At 33.4% G+C, this 24382-nt stretch overlaps 3 protein-coding genes across 4 annotated transcripts; 1 reads left to right on the plus strand and 2 right to left on the minus strand.

Annotated features, from left to right (window-relative positions):
- Nucleotides 1–4973: 4973 nt before the first annotated feature.
- Nucleotides 4974–7217, minus strand: LOC116005061 (putative two-component response regulator ARR19). Of its 2 annotated transcripts, none has more exons than XM_031245287.1 (5): nt 6700–7217; nt 6472–6548; nt 6265–6301; nt 6057–6159; nt 4974–5723 (listed from the first exon to the last, which is right to left on the minus strand). In XM_031245287.1, exons 1-5 carry the CDS (start codon nt 7025–7027, stop codon nt 5288–5290), a joined length of 981 nt encoding a protein of 326 aa, XP_031101147.1. In that variant the 5' UTR covers nt 7028–7217; the 3' UTR covers nt 4974–5287. The 2 variants fall into 2 exon arrangements, with proteins under 2 accessions (XP_031101147.1, XP_031101149.1); XM_031245289.1 differs by having other exon boundaries at nt 4974–5720; nt 6700–7215.
- Nucleotides 7218–16186: 8969 nt separating this feature from the next.
- Nucleotides 16187–19527, plus strand: LOC116005143. Its single transcript, XM_031245396.1, has 2 exons — nt 16187–16489; nt 18432–19527. Exons 1-2 carry the CDS (start codon nt 16288–16290, stop codon nt 19430–19432), a joined length of 1203 nt encoding a protein of 400 aa, XP_031101256.1. The 5' UTR covers nt 16187–16287; the 3' UTR covers nt 19433–19527.
- A 568-nt stretch (nt 19528–20095) lies between these two features.
- On the minus strand, nt 20096–22691 carry LOC116005071 (40S ribosomal protein S4). The gene is made up of 5 exons (XM_031245301.1): nt 22551–22691; nt 21712–21789; nt 21434–21614; nt 21129–21226; nt 20096–20789 (listed from the first exon to the last, which is right to left on the minus strand). The coding sequence occupies exons 1-5, from the start codon at nt 22551–22553 to the stop codon at nt 20355–20357; spliced, it is 795 nt and encodes a 264-aa protein (XP_031101161.1). The 5' UTR covers nt 22554–22691; the 3' UTR covers nt 20096–20354.
- Nucleotides 22692–24382: the final 1691 nt, after the last annotated feature.

The raw sequence follows: 24382 nt of genomic DNA on the forward strand, positions 1-24382 counted from the left end.
CTCTTCCTCGTCGTAATTCCCTTTCTTAAGCGGGTGCTCAGCAAGGACGCCGCCGATACGGCGGCGGAGCAGTCGGAAATTCAAGACTCCGCCGCGAAGTGCCGTTGCCCTCCGCTGATCTCCGGCGAGCGAAGGGAGCTATAGTAGGGTAGATGGGTGTTTGGTGTTAATTAATTATTTTAATTATGTTCTAATGTTCATTACCGAGTTTAGCGTAATTCATTTGAATAGAGAGATATTTACACTGGACCGATGATATTATATGTTATATTTTTATGTGATTTTCACCGTGACACGTACGATAATTTTTGGTCTTGTCTTCATGCCTCTTGGAGTCATGTGTCAGTGTAACTAAAGTATTAATTGGAGTCATGTGTCAATAGTCAATACATACAAAGATGTCTACTTTAATTTCATTTTTTTTACCTAACATATGATTTTCATCATCACGTGATCGACCATATTTTCCATGACTAATAAGTAAATAATGATTTTTGTGGTTTGTGAACTTTCACGAACAAAATTTATTCCCCCGAGTAGTAGTTATATATGTGTCCTTCTTGTCATAAAAATAAAATTAAATAATGGTGTCTTGTTTGAATGAACGTGTTTGAGACCTCTTAATCTTAAATCAAGAAGTTGGACTTTTGTCTAGGATGATGTTATGACATATTTTCAAACATATATAACATATTTTTTACAGCTCGTTTGGTTCGCTGGAAAATATTTGAAGGAAATGGAATTCAAATTCCATGGAAAACAAATTACCAGGAAAATAGATTCCATTGTTTGGTTGTTGGAAAATAAATTACTGGGAATATAAATTCCATTGTTTGGTTGGATTTAGAATGGTAAGGAATAATGAGTATAATGATATATATAACCCTACACAATAATAATATTATAATAATAAAAGAGTAATTAATAAAGTAGGGTGAGGGTAGAATTGTGATACTAGTTTCCCATGGAAAAAGTTTTCCATGAAAAACAAAATACCTAAGATTTGCTAGGAAAACATTTTCCTCATTGTTAAGGAAAACTTTTTTCCATGGAATTTGTTTTCCATCCAACCAAACAACATAAAACACCATTTTCCCCCACTTTAAGGAAAACATTTTCCATGGAAAATGTTTTCCATCCAACCAAACACACCCTTAGAAAACTTTCAATTTCTAGCCACGGAAAAAGTTCAGAAATTGAAGAGTTTGGGAATGAAAACAAGGTTTGTGACCGCTTGGAACTAAAAAATAACTCCTCATCCAAAATTTGTGATCGAAACCACATATAAAAGAGATAAGCTGTACTGTGAAGACCCTGTGCGTTGTAAAGATCACCTTATGCAACGGGGTTGGTCGAGAGGGAAGATCCTATATTATGGGCTCAACTGTACGCGTTTACAAGAATTGGACTCATGCTATTTTAGTACAAAAATTATTCTTTACTCATTTGACCAACAGTTAGGACTTTTATTCTGGTACATTTAACTACCCAGGAAAGTTATTATGAGTGCAATGTTTGAGCGAATTGTTTATTAGTGCCCAAACAAAGATAAATTATTGTGTGGATTTAGGTTCAAAATACACAATTTATATACTGAATGTTCACAACCAAATGTTCACAATTTAAAGTGTAAAATTCAGAATGTAAATTGTGACGGTCCATGGTATAATTAAAATAGTCAAATACTAGCTAGCTAGTAGTGATGTCAACGGGCCCAAATAGTGTTGTAATTTCAATCGCCCAAAAGCACCACCTATAAAACCCATTTATGTTGAAGCCGGCCCAATGGTTGCAGATCCAGTTCAAACATCTCATGGTTTGCCTTGCTCAATGGCAAATTATTGCATGGACCATTGTGTGGACCAAAAATAAAAAGTACATTATTTTTGTACTGAACGTACATTATTTTTGTACTGTAGGTACATTATTTGACAGTATATATCAAATAATGTACCTTCAGTACAAAAATAATGTACCCTAAAATAATGTACCTACAGTACAAAATTAATGTACTTTCAATACTAAAATAATGTACTTTTTATTTTTGGTCCACACAGCTGTGTGGACCATGGTCCATGCAATAATGATTGTTTCTCAATTCATCTGGATTCCATCATCGTTTTGACCAGTTTTAACTAAGTTACTAAGGACAATATAACAATGTTCCAAGAAGGAACCAAGTTGAGATTACATCATGTAGTTCAAAATTTGAAACAAATTATATTATTTGAAAGATGTATAGTATTTGGGATATTTCATTTGCTTTCAAGTTTCAAGTGAAGAGTATGTAGTATCTAAAAATAATGATCAAGTATTCTATAAATAGTTTGTTCACTTGTTAGGCGGAGGTTTCGAGAATTGGAGGGGGTCTAACATTTTCATTTTGCTACCAAAACATAACACTAGCTGACAGCTACACAAGTATAAAGAAATACAATTGTATCTTCGCTATTAGTTATAGACTTTGGATGTAATAGTAAGCGTTTAATTCGATCACTTAACCTAACCATTACTATTTCTAACACTCTTGACCTAGAAACTCAACAATTTAATATTTTTTTTTATTGTTGTTATCAAACTTCAATTCTTGATATTCAGATAAAACATTCAATTAATTAAACTTAGAGTTAATATCAGCCGGGGTCGGTCCTTCGAGTATGGCTAACTAAGGCACGGTGTCTCTATACTTGGAGGACCCATAGTTGGTATTAACTCATTAAAGTTAAATCCAAGCTTCAATGATTCAATGATATATTAAAATAACTTAGGATAATTGTTACTTCTGTTTATATTATTTAGGATGCTGTCATTAATTTCAAAGTTTGGGTTTGAAAAACTTGGCTTGCTAGCTAGCTTGCATCCTTATAATTCGCATCCACAAAATCAAGTCCAGATGCATGATGTGATGTTTGTGCATGAAGTGTGAGATTTGTGATACTATGCTGCGCTCATTATTATTTGCAATTCTTATTATTTTAATGGAGTTATTGAGTTTCAGGAAAATTGCAATCACTATTTGAGGGTGTACATGGAGTAAACTCCATTTGTGTATAATAGTTGGCAAATTACATTGGAGAGAGCTGGTTTTTTTATTTGTGTGCCCATGTGCTGGTAAATAAGTGAGGTCCTATCAAAGTATAAATAAACTGCGAATTGAAGAAAAATTGCAAAGAGAAAAATGCAAAAAAAAAAACCTAATTTTGGCCAATATAATCACAAATACATATACTAACTATTAGGTTAGGGTTGTACTAGGGGCCCCCAATCAAAATTTTGGGGCCCTGTGCTGTTGCACGCCCTAAAATTCGGCTTTGGATTTGGAGATAGACGTGAACCGGTTGCATTAGGAATGCTTTGTGCAACGGACTTGACTAAGAAGGTGTTTGAAAATATAAAACCCGTAACATTTAAGTACAAGAATCATGTTATGTCACTTGGCCACCTCATTTTACTAGAGTTACGTTATTATGGATGAAAATAGAAACTCGCAATTACTAAACGAGGATGTGAACAATTTTAATAGAGTTAGCATATAATAATGCTGTCAATATTATTTTCTCGAATCCAACACAACAGTCATAGCCCATAGGTGTTTGCCTTCTTCTAGGTTAAGGTTAGCGAGGGTTAAGTTGTTTATATATATGTACCTAAGAAATAGTATGATTTGTCTGTTTGGTGTTTTGCTAGCAAGCTAGCTAAGGTAAGGTAATCTATATTTAGGTCAAGATTATTAGTATTTGGTTTCAGCTAAGAATTTAAAACAACAATAGGGAAGTGCTCGAGACTATATATTTGCAGAATCAAATGCATATAATATAAGTAGGGGTATGTGGATGTGTGTGTATATATATATTCTCTTTTAAGTTTTTAACCTGACCTTCTTGGTTTAAGTAAGTCAGTTATGAACAAATTTACTTCCTTGTATTCCTTTTCCAATCCTTTTCCAGCTAGGGTTTACTCAGTACATATCTTCGGTTAGTAGTTGAGAGTTAGTTACTAAAAAGAAGATTGAGCTATTTTGATCATATCGAGTGATTGAAAAGAAGAATAATAGAAATATTTCTTTTTTATTTCCTGATCGAAATTGCTCCAGACATATTTTTTTTACAAGACGTACAACATCATAGCGAGTAAAAGGTATCGAAATCAAGCAATGCCTTGAAAATTTTGCTTAAATTCTTGAATGAGGTATAACTAAAACTTAATGGAATTAGTCTCATGTGATATATAAATAGCAATGTAGTATGAAAAAAAAAAAAAAAAAGTATAGAAGTGTTCTTAAAAAATATCGAAATCTTTCCCCATAAAAATGACACAATGAGACACATACATGTACTATGTAATTCCCAAGTATGGTAGCTCAACATCGGAAACACCCACCGGAAATCCGGTGGAAACAAACAAGTACATGCAGAGATGGACAAACTCAATATGACAATCTTTACAGATTATTGTAGCACTGCACTTTCCTAATAAATCAATTTCCCAACTATATAAATATATATAATGTTGAATAAAACTTATCACTTTGATCGGTGATCGATTTATAATACCGAAAAGTAATTTTGCTGATTCCAAAAGTGTTCAGAAACAACATTACCTACCCTTGATTTTCGACTACTTTTAAATGATTAGAAATTTATATATGCCTTCCATCTATGTTAATGAATTATGATTCTACTTCTTTGGATTCCTCTTTTCAAAGAATTTCATTAGGTAAGATTTGACAATATATATAACTTGATTTAAAATTAGTCGGAACTTAATTTAATATTGAATGTTGAAGTGTGTCCCTAAAAGATAAGAGTAGTTAAGTAGCAATCACAAGACGCGCTTCACCCATATATGCATTTTCAGGCAACGGTTATTACGAATTTTTCCATCGAAACTAATTAAGTAGCAAATTAGAATGTAAAATAAGCAAGAAAGTAGAATAAAAGTGGGAAATTAAAGAATTGAGGTTCCATAAGAGATTGATCTGATGAATCACTACAATTAATTAAGCAGAAGCTAAAAGTGAAGAACAACAGTACAGTGCATCATCATATGATATGATCCTTAAACAACATGCAACATATATTTATGTATAAATATAAATACATCCTCATTGCAAGTACCAACAACATCTCATCATCACTACAATTCCTGGTGATGAATTGGTGCTGTGATGAGATCCAGAGTACTTGCAAATCTTGGATTCCTCAAAAACTCTAAAAACCTTACCTTAAAATCCTCAAATCATCATCATACTTACTTAACTTCCTAAAGTTGGATCAATAACATCAATTCAGAAAGCAAATTTAGATCTTGAAGATGACAATGAGAGAGACAATGAACTGTCCACTTCTTCTCCTCCATCCAAACACCTCCTCTTGCAGTGCCTGATGTTGCCCTCATCTTGTTCTCTCTCTCTCTTCAAGTTCATGCTCAACGTGAGGTTCAAATCCACCCCCTTTTCGCCCCCCGCCCCGTTTCTCTTCATTGCATTTGCAGGGCTAAAACTGCTCCATTTTATTATGTCTGGGGAATTAGAAACTCCATTGATGAACTGTGTTGGTTTCCCATTATTATTTGGTTCTCTCAGGGCTTCATGGCCTCTTTTACACTCTGGGCCTGTGAAGATCGTGTTCTTGTTCATCCCAAAACCGCCATTGATGATCGAATTGTTCCTTGCAGACATCCAGTTTGCATTGCTGCAGCTCCAAGAATTGTTCATGTACCTGCTGATGATCAATATTTGTGGGGTTTTAATTTGCTCATGAATCTTGAACAAACAATTAAGTAAAATCATGTTAATTAAACTCCCAAAGGTTAGGATTTCAACCCAACGGGAGTGACTTATTGACCTTCTTGGTCTGAGTCGATCAGTTATGACGATCTAGACTGGTTCACCTTTGAATCAATCAGCTATGTATGCACAACTTAGACTAGTTTAATTTAGCTCTAAACCATCAGTTATTGACAACATAGACTGGTTTACCTCTAAATCAATCAGCAACCTAAACTGGTTTACTAGGTTTCACTAAAAATTAATTAAAGTCCCAAAATTTTGATACCTGAAGTTGGATCTAATTCTCCGATCAAACATGGGTAATCGCCAGAGGTTTTGCAGAAGATTGTTTGCGTTCCCCGTATGATATCCAGCTCTCTCATTTATCACTAAAAATTTATTGAAAAACATCATAAATTAGAGAAATTAGACTTGAATTGAACTGGAAACCCTAATCCCCAGAACATGATTATCATTTTGAGGTTTTCTTTTACCTTGGCCATGATCATCAACCTTCTTGCTCCTGTACATCTGTTCCCAATAAATTAATAAAACAAAACATTAATACTTCACAAATTAATCATATAATTCAAGATCTTGTGATTTAGTATCATATATAGTACGTGATAAATAGAAGTTTCTATGTTCAATTCTTAATCGTTTTAAAAGATTAAGCACGAAATCCCCTAATAAATCATCACCTGTAGGTGGCTCTTGACATGGGCAATACTTAGTCCCTTAACATTCATTAGCTGCAAAACGAGCTTGGGCGTCGCTCCTGCACCACCAGATTATGTAAAATGAAATATAAGGACATGTCTGAATCACTAGCTAATTAATAACTATAAACAAAAACCGAAGAATCTGTAAGTATTTCAGTGTTTTTTTATAGTCGCGAATTAGGTGAAAAATGAAGTAATTAAACCTACTCTCTTGACCCCCGAGGCGTTGGACAGCTTGGACAAAGCAAAGGTGGAGATCAGGAGTCCACCTTAACCTCGGAACCTTGGATCTCACGTACTGTCGAACACCGCCGCCGCTACCGGCGGCGGTGTTGCTGCTCCCGTTGCCATCGTTACTCGTGGTGGTGATCTCGTCCTCCTGATCATCCACGCTGTGGTTGTTAGAGCTCGAGCTCGTTTTCGGGTCGATTATAATCCCTTCTTCTTCCCCATCATCCACAGGGATCATGTTCAAGTCAACAACACTCTCCGCCATTTTTGTTTGCCCTAAGTTTCGAGCAGAGAGATCAGACATGAAAGATCTGATCCCCAGCTTAGCAGGAAATTAATTAGGGTGTGAAGAGTGAAAAGTAATGGTCTTAATAACGTAAGACCTTAATTATTGTCTGGTTTGGACATACATAAGGCTGCGGTAGTGCTTCCATCATCATTACATAGTGAGAGAGAGATAGATAGATATATAATGCATAGAGAGAGAGAGAGAGAATGGATCGTTTCAATAAGGGTGGCTTGGGGGTGGAAATAAACAGGAAGATCAGATGAAAAAGCCAAACCTAACCCTTTTTCTAAGTCCAACCTTAGAAATAGACCTGTCTTGGCTGTCTCCACATTTTCCCACTGTGGTTGATGTGTTTGGTTAATTAAACACCCAATCATATGCTCATGCATGCATGCATGTATGCATATGTTAATGTTATCCTTACATGCATGCATATATACACTGCATTTATTTTTGCATGATTGCATCCATGTCATCATAACAAATTTAATTTAATTTCTGTGTACGTAGACTAAATAGCACACCATGACTGTCTTAACATCGGTCTATAAAACAAAATTCTGAGGACCCTCAAGAAGGTTTATGTTCGAGTCTTTTTGTTGGGCATATATATAGTATATAAAATATAAATTTGTAGTTCAATTATTTGTGACTTGTGCAAAAGTCATTGGCATGCATGCATGAGGGGCGTTATGAGGATATAATATATATGCAATATAAATAATTAATGTGGCATCTAACTATTAGCTCATTAAATAGTTTTTTAGTTTAGACAAAACACATCTTTCAATGCATTTTGCTTAGGTAATGGGGGTCTTGCTATGCTAGACTGGTATAACCTGCTTTAATTTCTTGTTTCTCTTTTTCCTCGTATGAAAAAATAATAATTAATTGGGTGTCATTTGTCAAAGAAATCAAAGTAAATTATATATGTGTGTGTTGGTGAAGGCTAGTAAAGGCCAAGTCTAGCACCCGGTGACTGGAGGATTATTGGGCGGAGGCCGGTAAAGGCTTAAAAAGGTCAAGTCCATCACACAACGTCTCAAAAATGTGATGACGGTCTATAAGAAAATAAATTTGCGCCTTCTCTACTAGTTATAACTTTTGGGGTAAGTGGTAAGCGTTTGATCCTAACAAGTGGTATCAAAGCATTAAATTGGCGATTTTTCAACCATTAAAAAAAATTCATTCACTTTAATTGTTAGGGATAAAATTCGTCGATTTTATAAATATGAATATTAAGGGAAAATCTGTAGTCGTTATCAAAAGGTGCACTCTGAATTAAGGAAGTTTACCTTGTAACTCTAGCCAACAATAAATCATAAGAAAGTAATTAAATCAGTCCAAATTATTTATACAACTGATCGAGTCAGATCAAATTGAAAAGTTGATTAGAAACTTTATAAGTATAAATAAAGAGACTTGATGTTATAAGGGTTTGCGTGCATGGGATGGGCCGGTAGATGGACTTACCATAGAAATTTAAAATCATGCATGACATATACATACATGTGCTAAGCTTAATAAATGCATATATGGTGTATGCATATATACATGAAAGTGCAGAGTTTTAATTACGCCGAATTGAAGAAAAAAATGATGGAATTATCGTCAATGATTATGACACCATATATGAATGAATATATCTAGAAAGTTGTTAAAACGTAAATATCTAAAAATTAAATGAAAAGTAGTATTAATTAGGAGCATGCTAGCGAGGTATGTGCTGATTGATGCCTGCTGTCGGTGCTCACGGATTGCATCTTATCTATCGTCTCTGCTCCTTACCACGAGGCCTATACTTCTAATATAATAAAATAAAAATGGTAGCATCTCATAATTTATCACATTGAAGCCTTTACTATTATTTTAAAAATATATATAACTTTATTTTTGAATACTTTATTTAATTATACTTATGTACAAATTAGTAAGTGTTTGTTACTATGTTGTAAGGTCATCCACATTAGTGGATTTTGGACTAAATTTTGAAAAAAATTCGACGAGGTGGAGCAGAGAGGGACGGTAATGGAGAGAGAAATGTAAAATCCTCCTGCAATGCAAGTAGGTGATTTTTGACAGAAATGTGGGACCCATTGCAGAAATGTGCCATCCGTGCCGCCTACGTGTGGTTGTCACAACTGTGCTCATCGAGCGCATGCAACACGTTACTAGCATTTTTTATTTTTTTTTGTTGTTGAAATCAGCTTTTTTTTTTTTAATCTTCCCTCACATCTTCTCTTTCTGAATCACGCAAAAACTTCTCAAAAATCACCAAAAAACTCACTATTGAAGATGCCCTAAACACAACTTTATTTCTTGATACTTATATAGCAGTTAATGTCATGCTTCGATGATAAGATTCTGAATTTGACATTCAAATTTCTGCCCAAAATAGTAACATGGGAAAAATGTTACTTTTAGTACTTTGTAATAGTATTCATTAATTAAGTGCTATATACATTTATACTTTGGTAACAATAATTATATTCTTCAAACAACTAGTTTTAATTTGGTGTATCTTATGGGATAAAAGCTAATGCATGTCTTTCAGATTATCGTTGTCATTAGATCATTAAACCATCATGCATAACCTGTCCAACCAATGGTGTAACATTTGCTAAGATTATTTAAACCAAATTTCCTAATAATTTATTTTTAGATCTACGGACAATTCTAGAGATTCCTCTCTCTTCTATTTTTTCCAAAAATTCTCCAATTCTCGAGATGTATATATGCATATCTCTAGCTCTGCATATATATCGAGTAGATGGCTTCAATATGCATATATAATAATACTTGAAAAAAAAAAAAAAAAAAACTATGCATCGTCAATCATATACAATGCTTCGAAACCCTAACATTATCAGTGATTCATTGTCCATTAATGCATACAAGACTTTAAAGATCCAACGTTATCAGACATGTATTTTGTTGTCTGATAAAAACAGCTCAACTTGATATGTACTACATGTTCTCCGTTCTTGTATAATAATTTGCAAATAACACAAAAGATATAAATTAATTTAAGAAAATCTTGTACTACAAGATAAACTAAGAGGGTACCGATAAGAATTAAGCTTGTAACATTTAAATAAGAAAGTCATGTATGCCGTTCCACTAACTCGATCACCCATTTCAAAGCTATAACAACATTTTTTTGTTTATGTGGTATACTTTAATTATTTGATACAATGGACAAGGAGATCGAATACTAATTACATAAATATAGACCAAACAACTGCCACATGCATTTAATTTATTAGAACGTTAGTAGGGATGACAAGTCCTCCCGGGATCACCGATCCTCGCTCTAACAGGGACAAAAATACCCATTCACGTCTTGTCCCATAAGGCATTACAAGATGCACAATTGGAACTACAAAAGACCAAAAGTAACTACTGAAGTGTGTGTTTTAAGGATCACAATCACCTATCCATGTATGCTCAATCATACAAGTTGCAAAACTGGTAATTCGCATGGAAAATGTGATTATTATTTGATTCTACCAAAAAATTAAACACTTAATATATACTAGACTAATATTTGAATTGAATTATTTGGTAATTTAAATAAAGAATTTAATATTAACAATGCATTAAACTACTAATTTGACTATAGGGTTGACCGGGAAGCAGAGATTTTTCTCGACAATAGGGATGGAGAAAATTTTCTATCCTCGAACGAGAATAGGAAGTATACTCCCCACCTCGTTGCCATCCCTAATTGTCAGCAATAACATAAAAATCCGACTAATTAAAATATAATTCTCGATCCCTTTGCAACAATTAGTCCAACAAGTTTCCAATGTATGGTTTAAGACTTTAAGAAGTAGCTTTCGACTCGGCTAATTAAAAGTCTAATATTCATGACTGTTCAACGTCTACAATACGTCGTAATTATCTGGAATTGTCTAAATAGGGTCTACACGTTATTATTCTACTATATTCATAGGTAGAGAGAGTGCATGCTTATGTTAAAAAGCCTATAATTGTCAAAGTAGTATATATGTACTTCTGCAGACAACCTTGAAAATTCCGAGACTTGATACTAGCTCTTTTGGCCCCTTGTTACACTTTTTTCTTCCTTTCCTATTTTAATACACAATGGAAAATATAATCCAAGTAAAAACTAATTTAATAAAATGTCTATGGAACCTATAACTCTATAAGCATGGCATAAGTAAAGTTGAATTCAATCACCTTTGTTGGACAAACACGTTTAAAAGTTCAAGTCGATCTATCATTTTATTATTGGAACGTGACACTAACTTATGTATTTTTATATTAGTTATAATTTTTGGTGTATTTAGTAGCGTTTAATCCTAATAATATTTGACTTTCGCTCTTTGACCTCTCTCTAAATTTTGTGGCCGGATTGCTATAATAAAGACATTATATTTTGAATTTAAAAAAAAAAAACAATTCAATTATGAGTTGGTCCTTCTAATTTAATTTATAAAAACAATAAGCAAATTTCAAATGAATTTTTACAGCTAAACCTTAATTGACTTTATCTACACATTTTTTCTATAGACTAGCTCTTTTGGCCACTTGTTAGACTTTTTTCTTCTTTTCCTATTTTAATACACCATGGAAAATATAATCCAAGTAAAAATTAAACTAATTTAATAAAATGTATATGGAACCTATAAGCATGGCATAAGTAAAGTTGAATTCAATCACCTTTATAGGACAATTAAACTTTAAAGATACAAGTTAATTATTTTATTATTGAAACATGACACTAACTTATGCATCTAGCTACTAATTATAATTTTTGATATATTTGTATTGTTTAATCTTAATAATCTTTGACTTTTTTAAATATAATAATGTAAAAAAGAAATTACATACAAGACAATTCTTTCGAGTGGGTTATAAAAAAAGTTACAAACTTAGAGTACTTATTTTATGACCTGAAGCTGGACTTATTTGCTTCCCTATAAATGTGTTTTATGAAACACACTCAATTAAGTGTATCACATATCAATGATAGTGATATGATAAATGGTGATCGCTCTTTATTAACGTCTCTCCAAATTTTGTGGATTGCTCTAATAAAGACATTATATATATATATATACAATTTGGTCCTTCTAATTAATTTTTTTTAAAAAAAGAAGCAAATTTCAAATGAATTTTTACAGCTAAGCTAAACCTTAATTGACTTGATCTACCCATTTTCTCTATAGAATCTTCCTAATTGAATAACTTTGTAATAAATCAACCCTAAATTGTTTAATTGCAAAATATTTTCTTCTCGATCTTATTAAAATTACAAATAATTAATGTTGTTTGTTTCATATATATAGTCAAAACACAAAGTGAGAAACTATTTTAGAGCCATTTGCCAGCCAAATTAGAAACTATTTGAAATTAAAACATGATTGAGACCCCAAGAATGGTTAAAGATTTGACCTATTAATAAAAGATTTGACCCGCCTCATCGACGAGACCCGTAAGACGATCTCACACAAGTGTTATCTAAATACAAATTACTTGCCCCAAAAACGTTAGCCTTGTCGTTAAAACATGATTCTCGTACTAGAATATTACGTGTTCGATTATTGTTAACACCTTTTTAGTCGAGCTTGTCGAACATGGTTTTCCTAGTGCATTTTACCCTCTCTTGAGTGATTTACAGACTATTACACAAGAGTTGAATTCACTCAATAATACACACTTTCGAATAATAATGACTACAAATTTCACTCGTAACCCAGCAAAACACAAATTACTTAATTTTCTTAAAGGTTAAAACAAAGTATTGTTATCTAATTACAATCACAGTAAGATAATATGTTATAGCAAACATAATTACTACAAATTAAAGTCAATGTCTTGTAGCTGCATATATGCAAACTCCTATCATGTTTGAATTTTTCTTTGACGGCTCGTAGAAATTTTCCAACACCATAGAGGTTGATAATAGGCACCCTTGACGTTGTCTGAAAATAATTAAAGAATTCTCCCATTCTTCGTTCTAATTAAGTTGTTGCAGTAATTAATTCTTAATTACACCTGTTTAATTACCTAATTAATTAATCTTAATTGTTTTGTAGCATCGCACTAACCGATAATTAATTTGTTTGACCAGACAGAACTCCCAGAATGTCTGTCTCATCTATCTACCTCCTCGTAATCACTGTTGTTTGTATTCCCCCCCCCCCCTACTCTAATTAACTATTTCTTAGCTTCAACCACGGTCCAATGCTGGTTTTTTGGTCTTTTTATTTATTTTAAAAAATTTAATTCATTTACTATTTATAGATTTTGTGGATAAAGAATATTCTTCGACCCAGATTTCTTGTTACTTTTCATGGTTATTATGTGTTATAATTTTTGTAACATCACTAAAAATTATTCATTTGTGCGGGTAGGAAATCATCATGGAATCCAAAGTTGGTAAACGATTTGATTGGGTAACCACAAGATTTTAAATTTAATTCTTGGAAACTGTCGCCTGATGTTTTCGGTTTGAACCGATTAGTTATATGGACAACTTAAGTTAGTTTATTTTAGTGTAGTCATTTGTCAATGGCAACTAGGATTACAATATGGGATTTGCTTAGGTAATGACTACGAGATTTCGTGTAAATCAATGAAATAAAAGCATATAAGTGTGATTAGTTCATAGGCTTGTAATACAGTTCAATATGATGTTGATAAGGATATAGTTGATTGAGGAGAAGAATCTATCTATAAGAAAAAAAAAAGTTATGGGTTAAGCATTTATCCCGTTCAAAAAAATGTTATCAAATATACTAAATTAATTGCATACGACTGAATATATCACATTTTCTTATCACCAAAAAATGATCAAAAGTGATTTTTTTACCAACATACTAACCATTTTGAAAATTCAAAAAATGCTTTGCTATTTCCATTTTCCAACCACATGTCAGAAGTGACCGAAATGTTGAACCATTTTTCATGTGGACATAAATTTGGTTGATTAAATGTCAAGTGTATTCTCTTAATTTTTCACCATATGTGGTTCCCAAAAAAAAAAAAAAAAACCATTGCCATGTGTGTACAGAAAAAGTATAAGGAAAAGACAAGATTTCCAATAGTGATTAGTGAAACAAGCAAACAAAAAATCCATTTAAAAAGACTAAAAAGGAAGTTAATTGGTTTAATACTCTTTTTTTTTTTTTTGTTTCTTTTGGTACATTTGATAGTTAATAAGGTGTTGTGATTCCGAGTTTATATTTAATATTAAAAAATAATTGATCAATTAAAACAAAAAAGGTCATCAAGTATTTTATGCTCAGTTAATTGTTATCTATGTGGCTCTCTCTAAGAAATGTCACATAATTGAACTCAGGTGGTTCAGATACTACCTTGTAATATAGTCGATAGTACTAAAAAAACAAAACAAAACACAAAAGTCAATAAATAATTTTTATATAAAATTAAACTATATTTAAAATCTTATAATTATTAAGTTAGATATCTATCCGACCAACTCAACTGAAATTACACTCTATAATCCAATATAACTTACCATTTACGTACACAATAATTTACTATTTTTTTAAAAAGATAGTAATGAGAACAAGATCTTGAATACAGCAGAAATGGAAATAATAAAGCTGCAATTATGAAACAATAATGATAAAGGAAGGAAAGGTAAAATAGAAGCCTGGAGAGAGTTGAACATATGGGAATACTAAAAGGCAAAGATATTTGTCTGATTAGGGGAGGGGAGGGGGCCCACGGAGACTTGTTAGTGATAGGCGTGAGACAAGGGTAGTGCAAAGGTCAACTCTCAACAATCTCAATACATTTATTATAATCCCAACCAAACAGTCCTTACACATAATTTATTATTGCATGAGAATACGTAGCCTCCCCTGATATTGCGGATCCGACGAATGAGTAGAGCATGTCTGTTTCTTCTTCTTTAAAAATAAATAAATAATTAATTAATTAATTGCTCCTCACCATCTTTCATGCACATGCATGTATGTGTGTATGTATAATGTATGCCGTTCCATGATGTCCTCTTAACTATTGGGCTCAATGTTTCATGCCCAGCCCAAAAGTGGAATATATGGGCTTGGAATAATAAGTTGACAATATGGGCTGACTTAGGTTCAGAGCTTTCTATCGATTGCCATAAGCATGGCCCACGTGGTACAGTCTTACAAGTGGCCTAGCATTTGGGATTGTTATGCAAGGTGGACCTGGGTCTACATTCATATACACTATACTCTACATTCACACTTTGTAAACTCTACATTCACATATTACAGGATTATATGATACTCTACATTCACACTTTGTAAACTCCACATTCACACATTACAGGATTATATCTGTTATGCATTCACACATTCAAAACTCTATATTCACAGGTCTTGTACTCTATATTCACAACGTAAGAACTCCACATTCACACATTACAAGGCTACAAGTTGCTAGAACTTCTTAACTCTATTACATATTCACACATGCATAACTCTACATTCACGATTTCTATACTCTACATTCACACTTTGAAACCTCTACATTCACACATTTCTAGGCAACTCTACATTCACACAATCATAAGTCTACATTCACGATTTCTATACTCTATATTCACACTTTGAAACCTCTATATTCACACATTTTTGGGCAACTCTAATTCAGCAATGTGTTTACTAATTTTTTTTTTTGAAAAAAAAAAAGAAAGAAAAAAGAGACAAAACGACGTAGTTTTGGACCCAAGTCCACCTCCACGGCATAATTTGCCCTAGCAGGGCCTCATATATGGAGTTCTGCCATATCACCTTCAATGTACTCTTTTGATTTATAAGAAAGTATGTTTTGAGTGAATTCTCTTGCTCTTAGCTTATAAAAAATCATAACACTTAGTCATAGCCGACAAAGATAACAAAGAGGCGGCAATTATTGTGTAAATCATAGTCCACATAATTGTGTGAACCATGAATATAATATATATTTTTAATTTTTAATATATTAAAAGCAGGGACGGACCTATGTTGTTAGTTAGGGGGCCTTGGCCCCCCCCAAATTTTTTTTTTTTACTATTATACTGTATATATATATTATATATATTCTTGGCCAGTTGGCCACTTGGCCCCCCCCAACATATTTCCCTGCCCCCCTCCGCCCTTCTTAACTCTTAAGTCCATAAAAAAATTTGTCATTAGTTTAGAAAAAGCCAAAGAGTTGCAGGAAGTATGGAGTACTTTTGTTTTTTTTGAAAGTTGAAACCCACTAGCTTTTGTTTTATTATTATTATTATTTTATTTTATTTGCAAATGTTGAAAGTTGAAATCACTTGTTGTCTACTTTCCTCCACCGGCTCCAGTGCTCCACTCAGAAGAGTAATTGAAGATTTGAACACTAAAGAAATTAAGCAAGCTCACTCCTGGTTTCATTTACAGAGTCACTCTTTTTGGACTCCTGAGTTTCATCATCTTCAAATCATCAATTTTCTGTTCTTCTTCAACAATAAATCTGGTAATTTTTTTTATTTTCTTGTAGCTCTGAATAATTACTTTGTAAATTTGTATTCTTATATATTTTGTAGAATTGTAGAAGAATGAATTTATAAATTTATTAGGGGTAGTATTATAGAATTAGTATTGTAAATAGTTGTTGAATTTTGAGAACACTTGTTTGAATTTTGAAATCGTAATTGCATAATTGCATAAATTAATAAATATGTTGAAAAAAAAAAGAGAGAAGGAACTAAGGAAGTTGAAAGCATATACATAATACATGGAATTGTATTCAGATTTAAGACATATTGAACTTGGTTAGTTTAAAAAGAAAAACACGAAATTGTAAATAGTTTAAAAAATAAAATATTTTTTTGTAATTATAGTAGCATTATATATTTAATTATTTTAATGTTTAATTGACTTGGATAATTTAATTGTTTAATTGACTTACCAAATTATTAATATTGTGATTTGTGAATATTTGTGATTTCTGATTTGTGAACACAGGAAGATTGAACTATAGATCCTATAATGAAAAAGACACAAAGGATAGATAACTTTTTTAAAAGAAAAAATTCTGAAGATTCAACATCTCAAGTAAATTCATCTACAAGTATTGATCAATTGAATTCTGAGAGTCGTCCTGAAAAATCTCAAAGAATTGAAATCAATGAGAACTTTGACATTCAAGCATTAGAACGTGATCCGGGATTGCGACTGCCAATATGGAAGTGTCCTATTGACAAGCGTGATGAAATTAGGAGAGCTTATATTAAGGCTGGCCCATATCAATGTTTGCTTTCAAAGTATCCAAAATCGGGAGAAAAGCATGCTCGTAGTTTTCAAGCATCTTGGTTTAAATTATACCCTTCTTGGCTAGAATATTCTCCTAGTAAAGATGCAGCATTTTGTCTACCATGTTATTTATTTCATACTCAAGAGGGGCCTTCCGGATTGCATGCTTTTACAATCAATGGTTTTCGATCATGGAAGAAAGTTAGAGATGGAAAAAATTGCTCATTTTTAGCACATATTGGGAAAGATCTCACCTCCCCTCATCGAGATGCCGAGAAAGCTTGTGCGGATCTCATGAACCAACAATCACACATTGCACAACATATTGAGAAATTCACATCTCAAGAAGTAGTTGAAAATAGACTTCGATTGAGAACTGTAATTGAGGCAACGAGATGGCTTGCATCTCAAGGATGTTCTTTTAGAGGTGATGATGAGTCAATAACATCAACAAATCGTGGAAACTTTTTAGAGCTATTGGGTATCATTGCCTCTTTTAATGATGAAGTAACAAAAGTTCTTGATAAAGCCCCACGAAATGCAACATACACATCACCAAGAATACAAAAACAAATTTTGCAAGTGTTGGCAACTAAAGTAAAAAGTGCTATCCGAGAAGAAATTGGTGATGCAAAATTTTGTATCATTGTTGATGAAGCTCGAGATGAATCAAAGAAGGAACAAATGTCTATTGTCTTGAGATTTGTTGATAGAGATGGGTTTATACAAGAGCGATTTTTTGGAGTTGTTCATGTTAAGGACACTATTGCATCAACATTGAAAGAATGTATCTTTTCTATCTTATCTCATCATAATCTTGATGTTCAAAATATTCGAGGACAAGGTTATGATGGTGCAAGTAACATGCGTGGAGAATGGAATGGATTGAAAGCTTTAATCTTGGATAAATGCCCTTATGCTTATTATATTCATTGTTTTGCACATCGATTGCAATTGGCATTAGTAGCTTCTTCAAAGGAAGTCATCCCTATTCATCATTTTTTTCACTCATTTGAACTCCATTATTAATGTTGTTGGGGCTTCATGTAAGCGCAACGACCAGTTAAAAGCTGTTCATGCCTCAAATATTGCTCATTTGCTTAGTATTGATGAGCTTGAAAGTGGGAAGGGTCTTAACCAAATTGGTTCTTTACAACGGCCAGGTGATACTCGTTGGAGTTCTCATTTGAAATCCATATCAAGTTTGATGAGAATGTTTAGTGCAACATGTGAAGTTTTACTAAACATTATTGAAGATGGAACTACACCTACTCACCGTGGAGATGCCGATGCAGCTTATGAGGTAATGACTTCTTTTGAATTTGTATTCATTATGCACCTCATGAAAAAAGTTCTAGAGATTTCTAATATGCTCTGCCAAGCTTTGCAACTCCAAACTCAAGATATATTGAATGCAATGCATCTTGTGACATCTACTAAATTGCTTATTCAAAAATTAAGAGATAATGGATGGGATGAACTAGTTTCAAGTGTGAAGTCTTTTTGTGAGAATGTCAATATAACTGTACCAGATTTTGATGCTCAATATATTGCAAGAAGAGGAAGGGCTAGACATCAACAAGATGAATTAACAATTGGACATCATTACAAAGTTGATATTTTTAATGCGGTGATTGATTCTCAATTGCAAGAGTTGAACAATAGGTTTGATGATAAAGCAATGGAATTAATTATTCTTAGTTCATCCCTTGATCCAAAAGAAATGCGTTTAGCATTCAGAATTGATGACATTTGCAAGTTGGTAGAGAAGTTTTACCCACAAGACTTTGCAGATTATGAGATTTTACAATTAAGAATGCAACTTGAACATTTTGAACATGTGAAACAACTTCATGATTTTAAAGCACTAGAAAGCATTTCTGATCTCTGTCAATGGTTGGTGAAAACTAGAAAGTTGGACATCTTTCCTCTTGTCTTCAGAATAGTAACTCTCATCCTCACGCTTCCCGTATCTACAGCTACTACAGAACGATCATTTTCTGCCATGAAAATAGTCAAGACTACACTCCGTAACAAGATGGGTGATCAATTTCTTAATGATTGTTTGTTAGTGTACATTGAAAAACAAATTGCAAAACAATTTAGTATAGATTCAATTATAGATGATTTCCGTGATATGCAAGAGAGACGTTCTAAATTTTAGTAGATTTGTAATGTAATGATTTATTATTTTTTTTAAAGAAAAGAGTAATGATTTATGTTAGTATATATTAAATGAGTATTTTATAGAGCAGTGTATGCCACGACATCAGCTGATCGGCCCCCCCCCATCGTGTAATCCTGGGTCCGTCCCTGATTAAAAGTACAATATTTGTATACTTTCAAATAATATATTTTACATACACAAATAATATATTTCTAGTATATTAAAAATATATCTTTTATTTATGATCCACACAATTATGTAGACTATTGGTCCAAGTAATAATGCTTGCAAAGAGGAAAACCAGGAGCTCAAACAAAGAATTTTAGTACTCTAAGTTACGCATTTAGGATGCAATTTAGTAGTATATAGCTTCAATTCAAGACCAAAATCTTATTATTTACGATGTAATCTTTTAATTGTAAACTTTAGGATGCAAAACTGTAAATTTCATCATCCATAATCTGAATATTTACGCTGCAATTTATTAGTTGTATAAAACTTCAATTCAAATCCCACCATCTTTCTTAACATGGGATAAGTTTAAACTCAAACATCACAATCTTCATCCTCCAACACGAGCTGTTTGTACAAGTAACTACACGGGGACAATATCACCAAGAGACCAACTTAAATGACAGTCATCGCAACTAGAGAAACATGTTAAGCAAATATAGAATCTGATTAAATACTAAAGGAATAGGCTGAATTAATATAAAACAGTACTCTCTACCTTACATCCAACAAAAAGAAATGCAGTAACACAAATTTGTCAAATACAAAAACAACAGCTCACATTGATAAGACTATAAGTGTCACTAAAAGCAAGAAGTAGAAAGAGATTGGTGAAACAAAATCCCGTTTTAAGTGACAAAATACTTCATATTGGATATAAGGCTACGACGTAATGCTGACAGTTGTATTAAGCAGTGGTTGCAGACTGAGCAGCAAGCCTCTTCTTGGCTTCTTCAATGATGGTCAACTTGATACCTTTCCCCTTAGGTAGAGATACCCAAGGCTTGGTACCTTTGCCAATGGTGAACACATTTCCTAAGCGGGTAGCAAACTCGTGTCCAAGGGCATCCTGGATGTGGACTGTCTCAAAGCTACCCTTATGTTTCTCCCTGTTCTTAATCACTCCAACACGCCCCCTGTTTCTTCCACCAGTCACCATAACAACATTTCCAACATCAAACTTGATGAATTCAACAATCTTGTTGCTCTCCAAGTCCAACTTGACAGTGTCGTTGGCCTTGATGAGCGGATCAGGATAACGGATGGTCCTGCCATCATAAGTGTTAATGTATGGAATTCCCTTTTTACCAAATTGCACAGAGCGGACCTTGCAAAGCTTAAACTGCAAAATAGGAATGCACAGGAAGTAAATATTGGGCAAAAGGATTCCCATCATGTCATAAAAGAAAGAGTTAAATCCCAACTGAGAACAAAAATTAACTCCTCAAAACTAATACAGATTCTTTAAAGCAAGTAAAACACTGGTACAGGCCCTAATAGATAGTCACACTGGTAAAAAGCATTTCCCACTGCCATTTAGAAAAAGATAAACTTCCTTTTTTAAAAATGATTTAGGAGTAGATAACAATTCTTCAAAGCAACAGCGCTTGCAATTAATATTCCTATCAGTGAAAATAGAGCTATTCCACATCCTACACTCTGAAAAGATATGTATACCAACCTTTGCCTCTTCATCTCTAATGGAGTGAAGACGGAACCGTCCTTTGGTATCATAAAGTAGTCGGAAATTCTCATTTGTCTTGGGAATTGAAACAACATCTGAAAAGTCAAATGTTTGATGAATTTCTCCACTGCTAAGCCACTTTATAAAGAAAGTAAATTACAAAAAAAAAAAAAAAAAAAAAAAAAAGTAAAACATGCATACACTGAAGTAATTCTCTATCAATACCTGCTCATCAAAATCAGGACCTTGGTGTATTTCAATAAATTTAACAGAAATAACCTAAACCGAGGAAATGCACTCACCCATGAAACCAGCAGGGTAAGTCTTGTCTGTCCTAACCTTGCCATCAACCAGAACATGACGTTGCATCAAAATTGAAATGACCTCACGATAAGTAAGGGCATACTTAAGCCTGTTTCGAATGATGAGGATCAATGGCAAGCACTCCCTTGACTTGTGAGGTCCAGAGGAAGGCTTAGGGGCCTGGAAAAGCAAATTTAGAAAGACCACAGTTAAGGAAACAGTGGCACTAAGCAAGAAAACAATCATTGGATAACAGTTTTTCCAGCTCATCACTTACAAATGCTCCCCCAAGTTTGTCAAGCATCCAATGCTTAGGGGCATTGAGCCTCTTCATGTGCTTCTTCAAGCCTCTCGCCTGCAAACAGAAAGCAATTAGAATACATAAACTCAATATGTTACCGCAAATCATACCAATGAGACCAAAAATATACATAAATCCAAAACTTGAATGATTTCTGGTCAGGAATTCAGGTATGCCGTCATCAATTTGGATTAACTATGCAAAAAGAAGTACAATCAAATGGTTTAAAAAAGGAGCAGATCAAGGTCACATCTAATTGCAAAAGGCCTAAAACCTAACAAGCTTACAAGCCTGAATATTCAGCATGTATACCACTGTGTGAATGTAAATGTAAATTGCAAATAGCACTGTATTGAAAATAAGTTTCTGTTATCATTGAGAAAAGCTCTTGTAATAGAACATGATAATCGATACATACAAAAAGATGAAAAACAGAACATGAAAATGAGAACTGATAATAAGCTTCCAGAAAGTAAAATGCATGCCTGCATAGGTTTAGCTTGAGGCCCTTCCACTTTACCAGAATCTCAATGAATACATTTAATTGCAAAAGGCCTAAAACCTAACAAATATATATATATCCAAACATTTACACAGAGGAAAGCACAGATAAAAGGGAGGTCACTTATTCCAGTAAGCTTCGACAAATTTACAAAATTACTCATCAACGACTGAATATTCAACATGTATACTACAGATCCAAACCGAGGAATCCTTATTTTTAACATGGAAAGAAAAGTGGAACAAAGAAGTGAATAACAATGGCAATATAAACAGTTTATCAACGATTAAGTTAAACGAGAAGAGAGAGTAACCATGTTGGTGGTGGTGAACTGAGAATCGCCGCCGCGTTAAGTCTTCAGCCTCCGTTGGCTGTTCTGTAGGGTTCGGCCGCTTTATGCTGAAACTGCAACCTCAAATGCTTGTTGACGATGAGCGTTTATATTTGGTTTCATATGTGAAGTTTCACTAGTGAGCCTAATTTATTTGGGCCTTTTGTGAGCCCAATCCTAATCCAATCAATCTTTATATATCATGGATCATGGACCTGTTAATGGGCCATGGAGTTGTGGACCAAATATCCTAATTCCTAAATGTCTAACATCAAAGATTCAAAATCCCTTACATCTGCGACTGGCCGACTACAAGGCGAGTCAATCGTTATATTGTGGACCCTGTTCCGAAATGATGTTGTCTCGATTTTAGTGAACGCGGACGCGAATGACTCCAGCGAATTTATTGTCTATAATACACAAAATCCTTGTCTATAATACACAGAACGTTTGCCAAGAATACACATAATATTGATACAAAATACACAGAACTCATCCTCCTAACATTCGAATGCACAAACACATCACAACCTGCGTTAATAACATGAATACAGAATATTGACACAAAATACACAGAACTCATCCTTCTAAACATTCGAATGCACAAACACATCACAACATGTGTTAATAACATGAATACACATAACGGTTGCCTAGAATACACAGAATGATTGCCTATAATACACAAAACGATTACCTAGAATACACAAAACGATTACCTAGAATACACAAAACTATTAAATACAAAAAAAAAATCAAATTTTAAAATTATAAAAATAATGCTAATAGAAAATAGACAAAAAAGAAAAAGTTGATTTGACGAATGAATAATAAATATGACAAATAAAATGGGACAAGGGAGTAATAATTTGCCCGGGTTAATGGGCCTCTAATAGAATAAGGAATAATCTATTTGGGCAAGACGGAGCGTGACGCACAATTGAGGGGCGTCGCGGTTGGGCTAAATGCTTGCTTCTTGACCGCAATTTGCCTTTTTCTAGGTTTTCCTTTTCTTTTTGTATACGAGAACTTCTTACATGATGCAGAACTCTTCAGCATTGGCGGCTAAGTTATCGTCACTTTTACTCCAAAGAATCTCACCTTTGAATAGAAACTGTTTTTGCCACTGGAGTCACCATGAGTTCCGACCCTGCAAATGATCCCCAAAGCGCGTCGTCCTCGAGCTCCCAAGAAGCCGATAAGCCACCGGTTGAACCCATTCGCCTCCTAACAGTCAAGGAAATTCGAGGCCAAGACATTTGGCAAAATAGATGATGAGTAATGAAAAAAAAATTGTTACTTTAAGCTTTAAGGTTTTGTTCATCTGTTTTGTTGTAATTATAGAGATTTGGAAAACAAATGATGAGTAAATGGGATATTGAGTCTTATGAATTGTGTGTTTCATCGGCTAGTAAAATTATGTTATTTGGTGATATGGTGATAACTTTGTAATGAAATTTATGAGAGATTGATTTCGGGTGGTTTCTTTGTAGGCACAGGCGAGCATGATACTACAAACACAGCAGTTGCTGGATGTATAACAGGTGACACATTATCAACCAGAGGTAAATTGTTGCTTTAAATATAACTGAAAATTATATTGTTTTTTGACCAACTTACTAAGTGTTTTGAAAATTTGAAAAATACTTTGCTATTTCCAACCACTAGTTAGAAGTGACCAAAATTTTCAACCATTTTCCATGAGAACATAAATTCGATTGATTAAATACGGAGTATCAATAAACAATAAAATTTTCAGTTATATTTAAAATCTTATAATTATTAAATGAGTTTATTACCGAAATGGTCCCTCG

Source organism: Ipomoea triloba, chromosome 14 (genome assembly GCF_003576645.1).
Source record: "Ipomoea triloba cultivar NCNSP0323 chromosome 14, ASM357664v1".
Classification (NCBI taxonomy): domain Eukaryota; kingdom Viridiplantae; phylum Streptophyta; class Magnoliopsida; order Solanales; family Convolvulaceae; genus Ipomoea; species Ipomoea triloba.

Bases quoted from the DNA above. Each gene is read 5' to 3' on its own strand.
- LOC116005061 (XM_031245287.1), bottom strand. From the start codon at position 7,027: ATGTCTGATCTCTCTGCTCGAAACTTAGGGCAAACAAAAATGGCGGAG. The intron at 6,302-6,471 runs GTGATGATTTAT...TATTGGGAACAG, and splicing joins ATGTCAAGAGCCACCTACAG to ATGTACAGGAGCAAGAAGGT. The intron at 5,724-6,056 runs GTATCAAAATTT...ATTGATCATCAG, and splicing joins AGAATTAGATCCAACTTCAG to CAGGTACATGAACAATTCTT.
- LOC116005071 (XM_031245301.1), bottom strand. The intron at 21,615-21,711 runs GTAAGTGATGAG...TTGCTTTTCCAG, and splicing joins ACAAACTTGGGGGAGCATTT to GCCCCTAAGCCTTCCTCTGG. The intron at 21,227-21,433 runs GTGAGTGCATTT...TTGACTTTTCAG, and splicing joins TTACCCTGCTGGTTTCATGG to ATGTTGTTTCAATTCCCAAG.
- LOC116005143 (XM_031245396.1), top strand. From the start codon at position 16,288: ATGTTGAAAGTTGAAATCACTTGTTGTCTACTTTCCTCCACCGGCTCC. The intron at 16,490-18,431 runs GTAATTTTTTTT...TACAACGGCCAG, and splicing joins CTTCTTCAACAATAAATCTG to GTGATACTCGTTGGAGTTCT.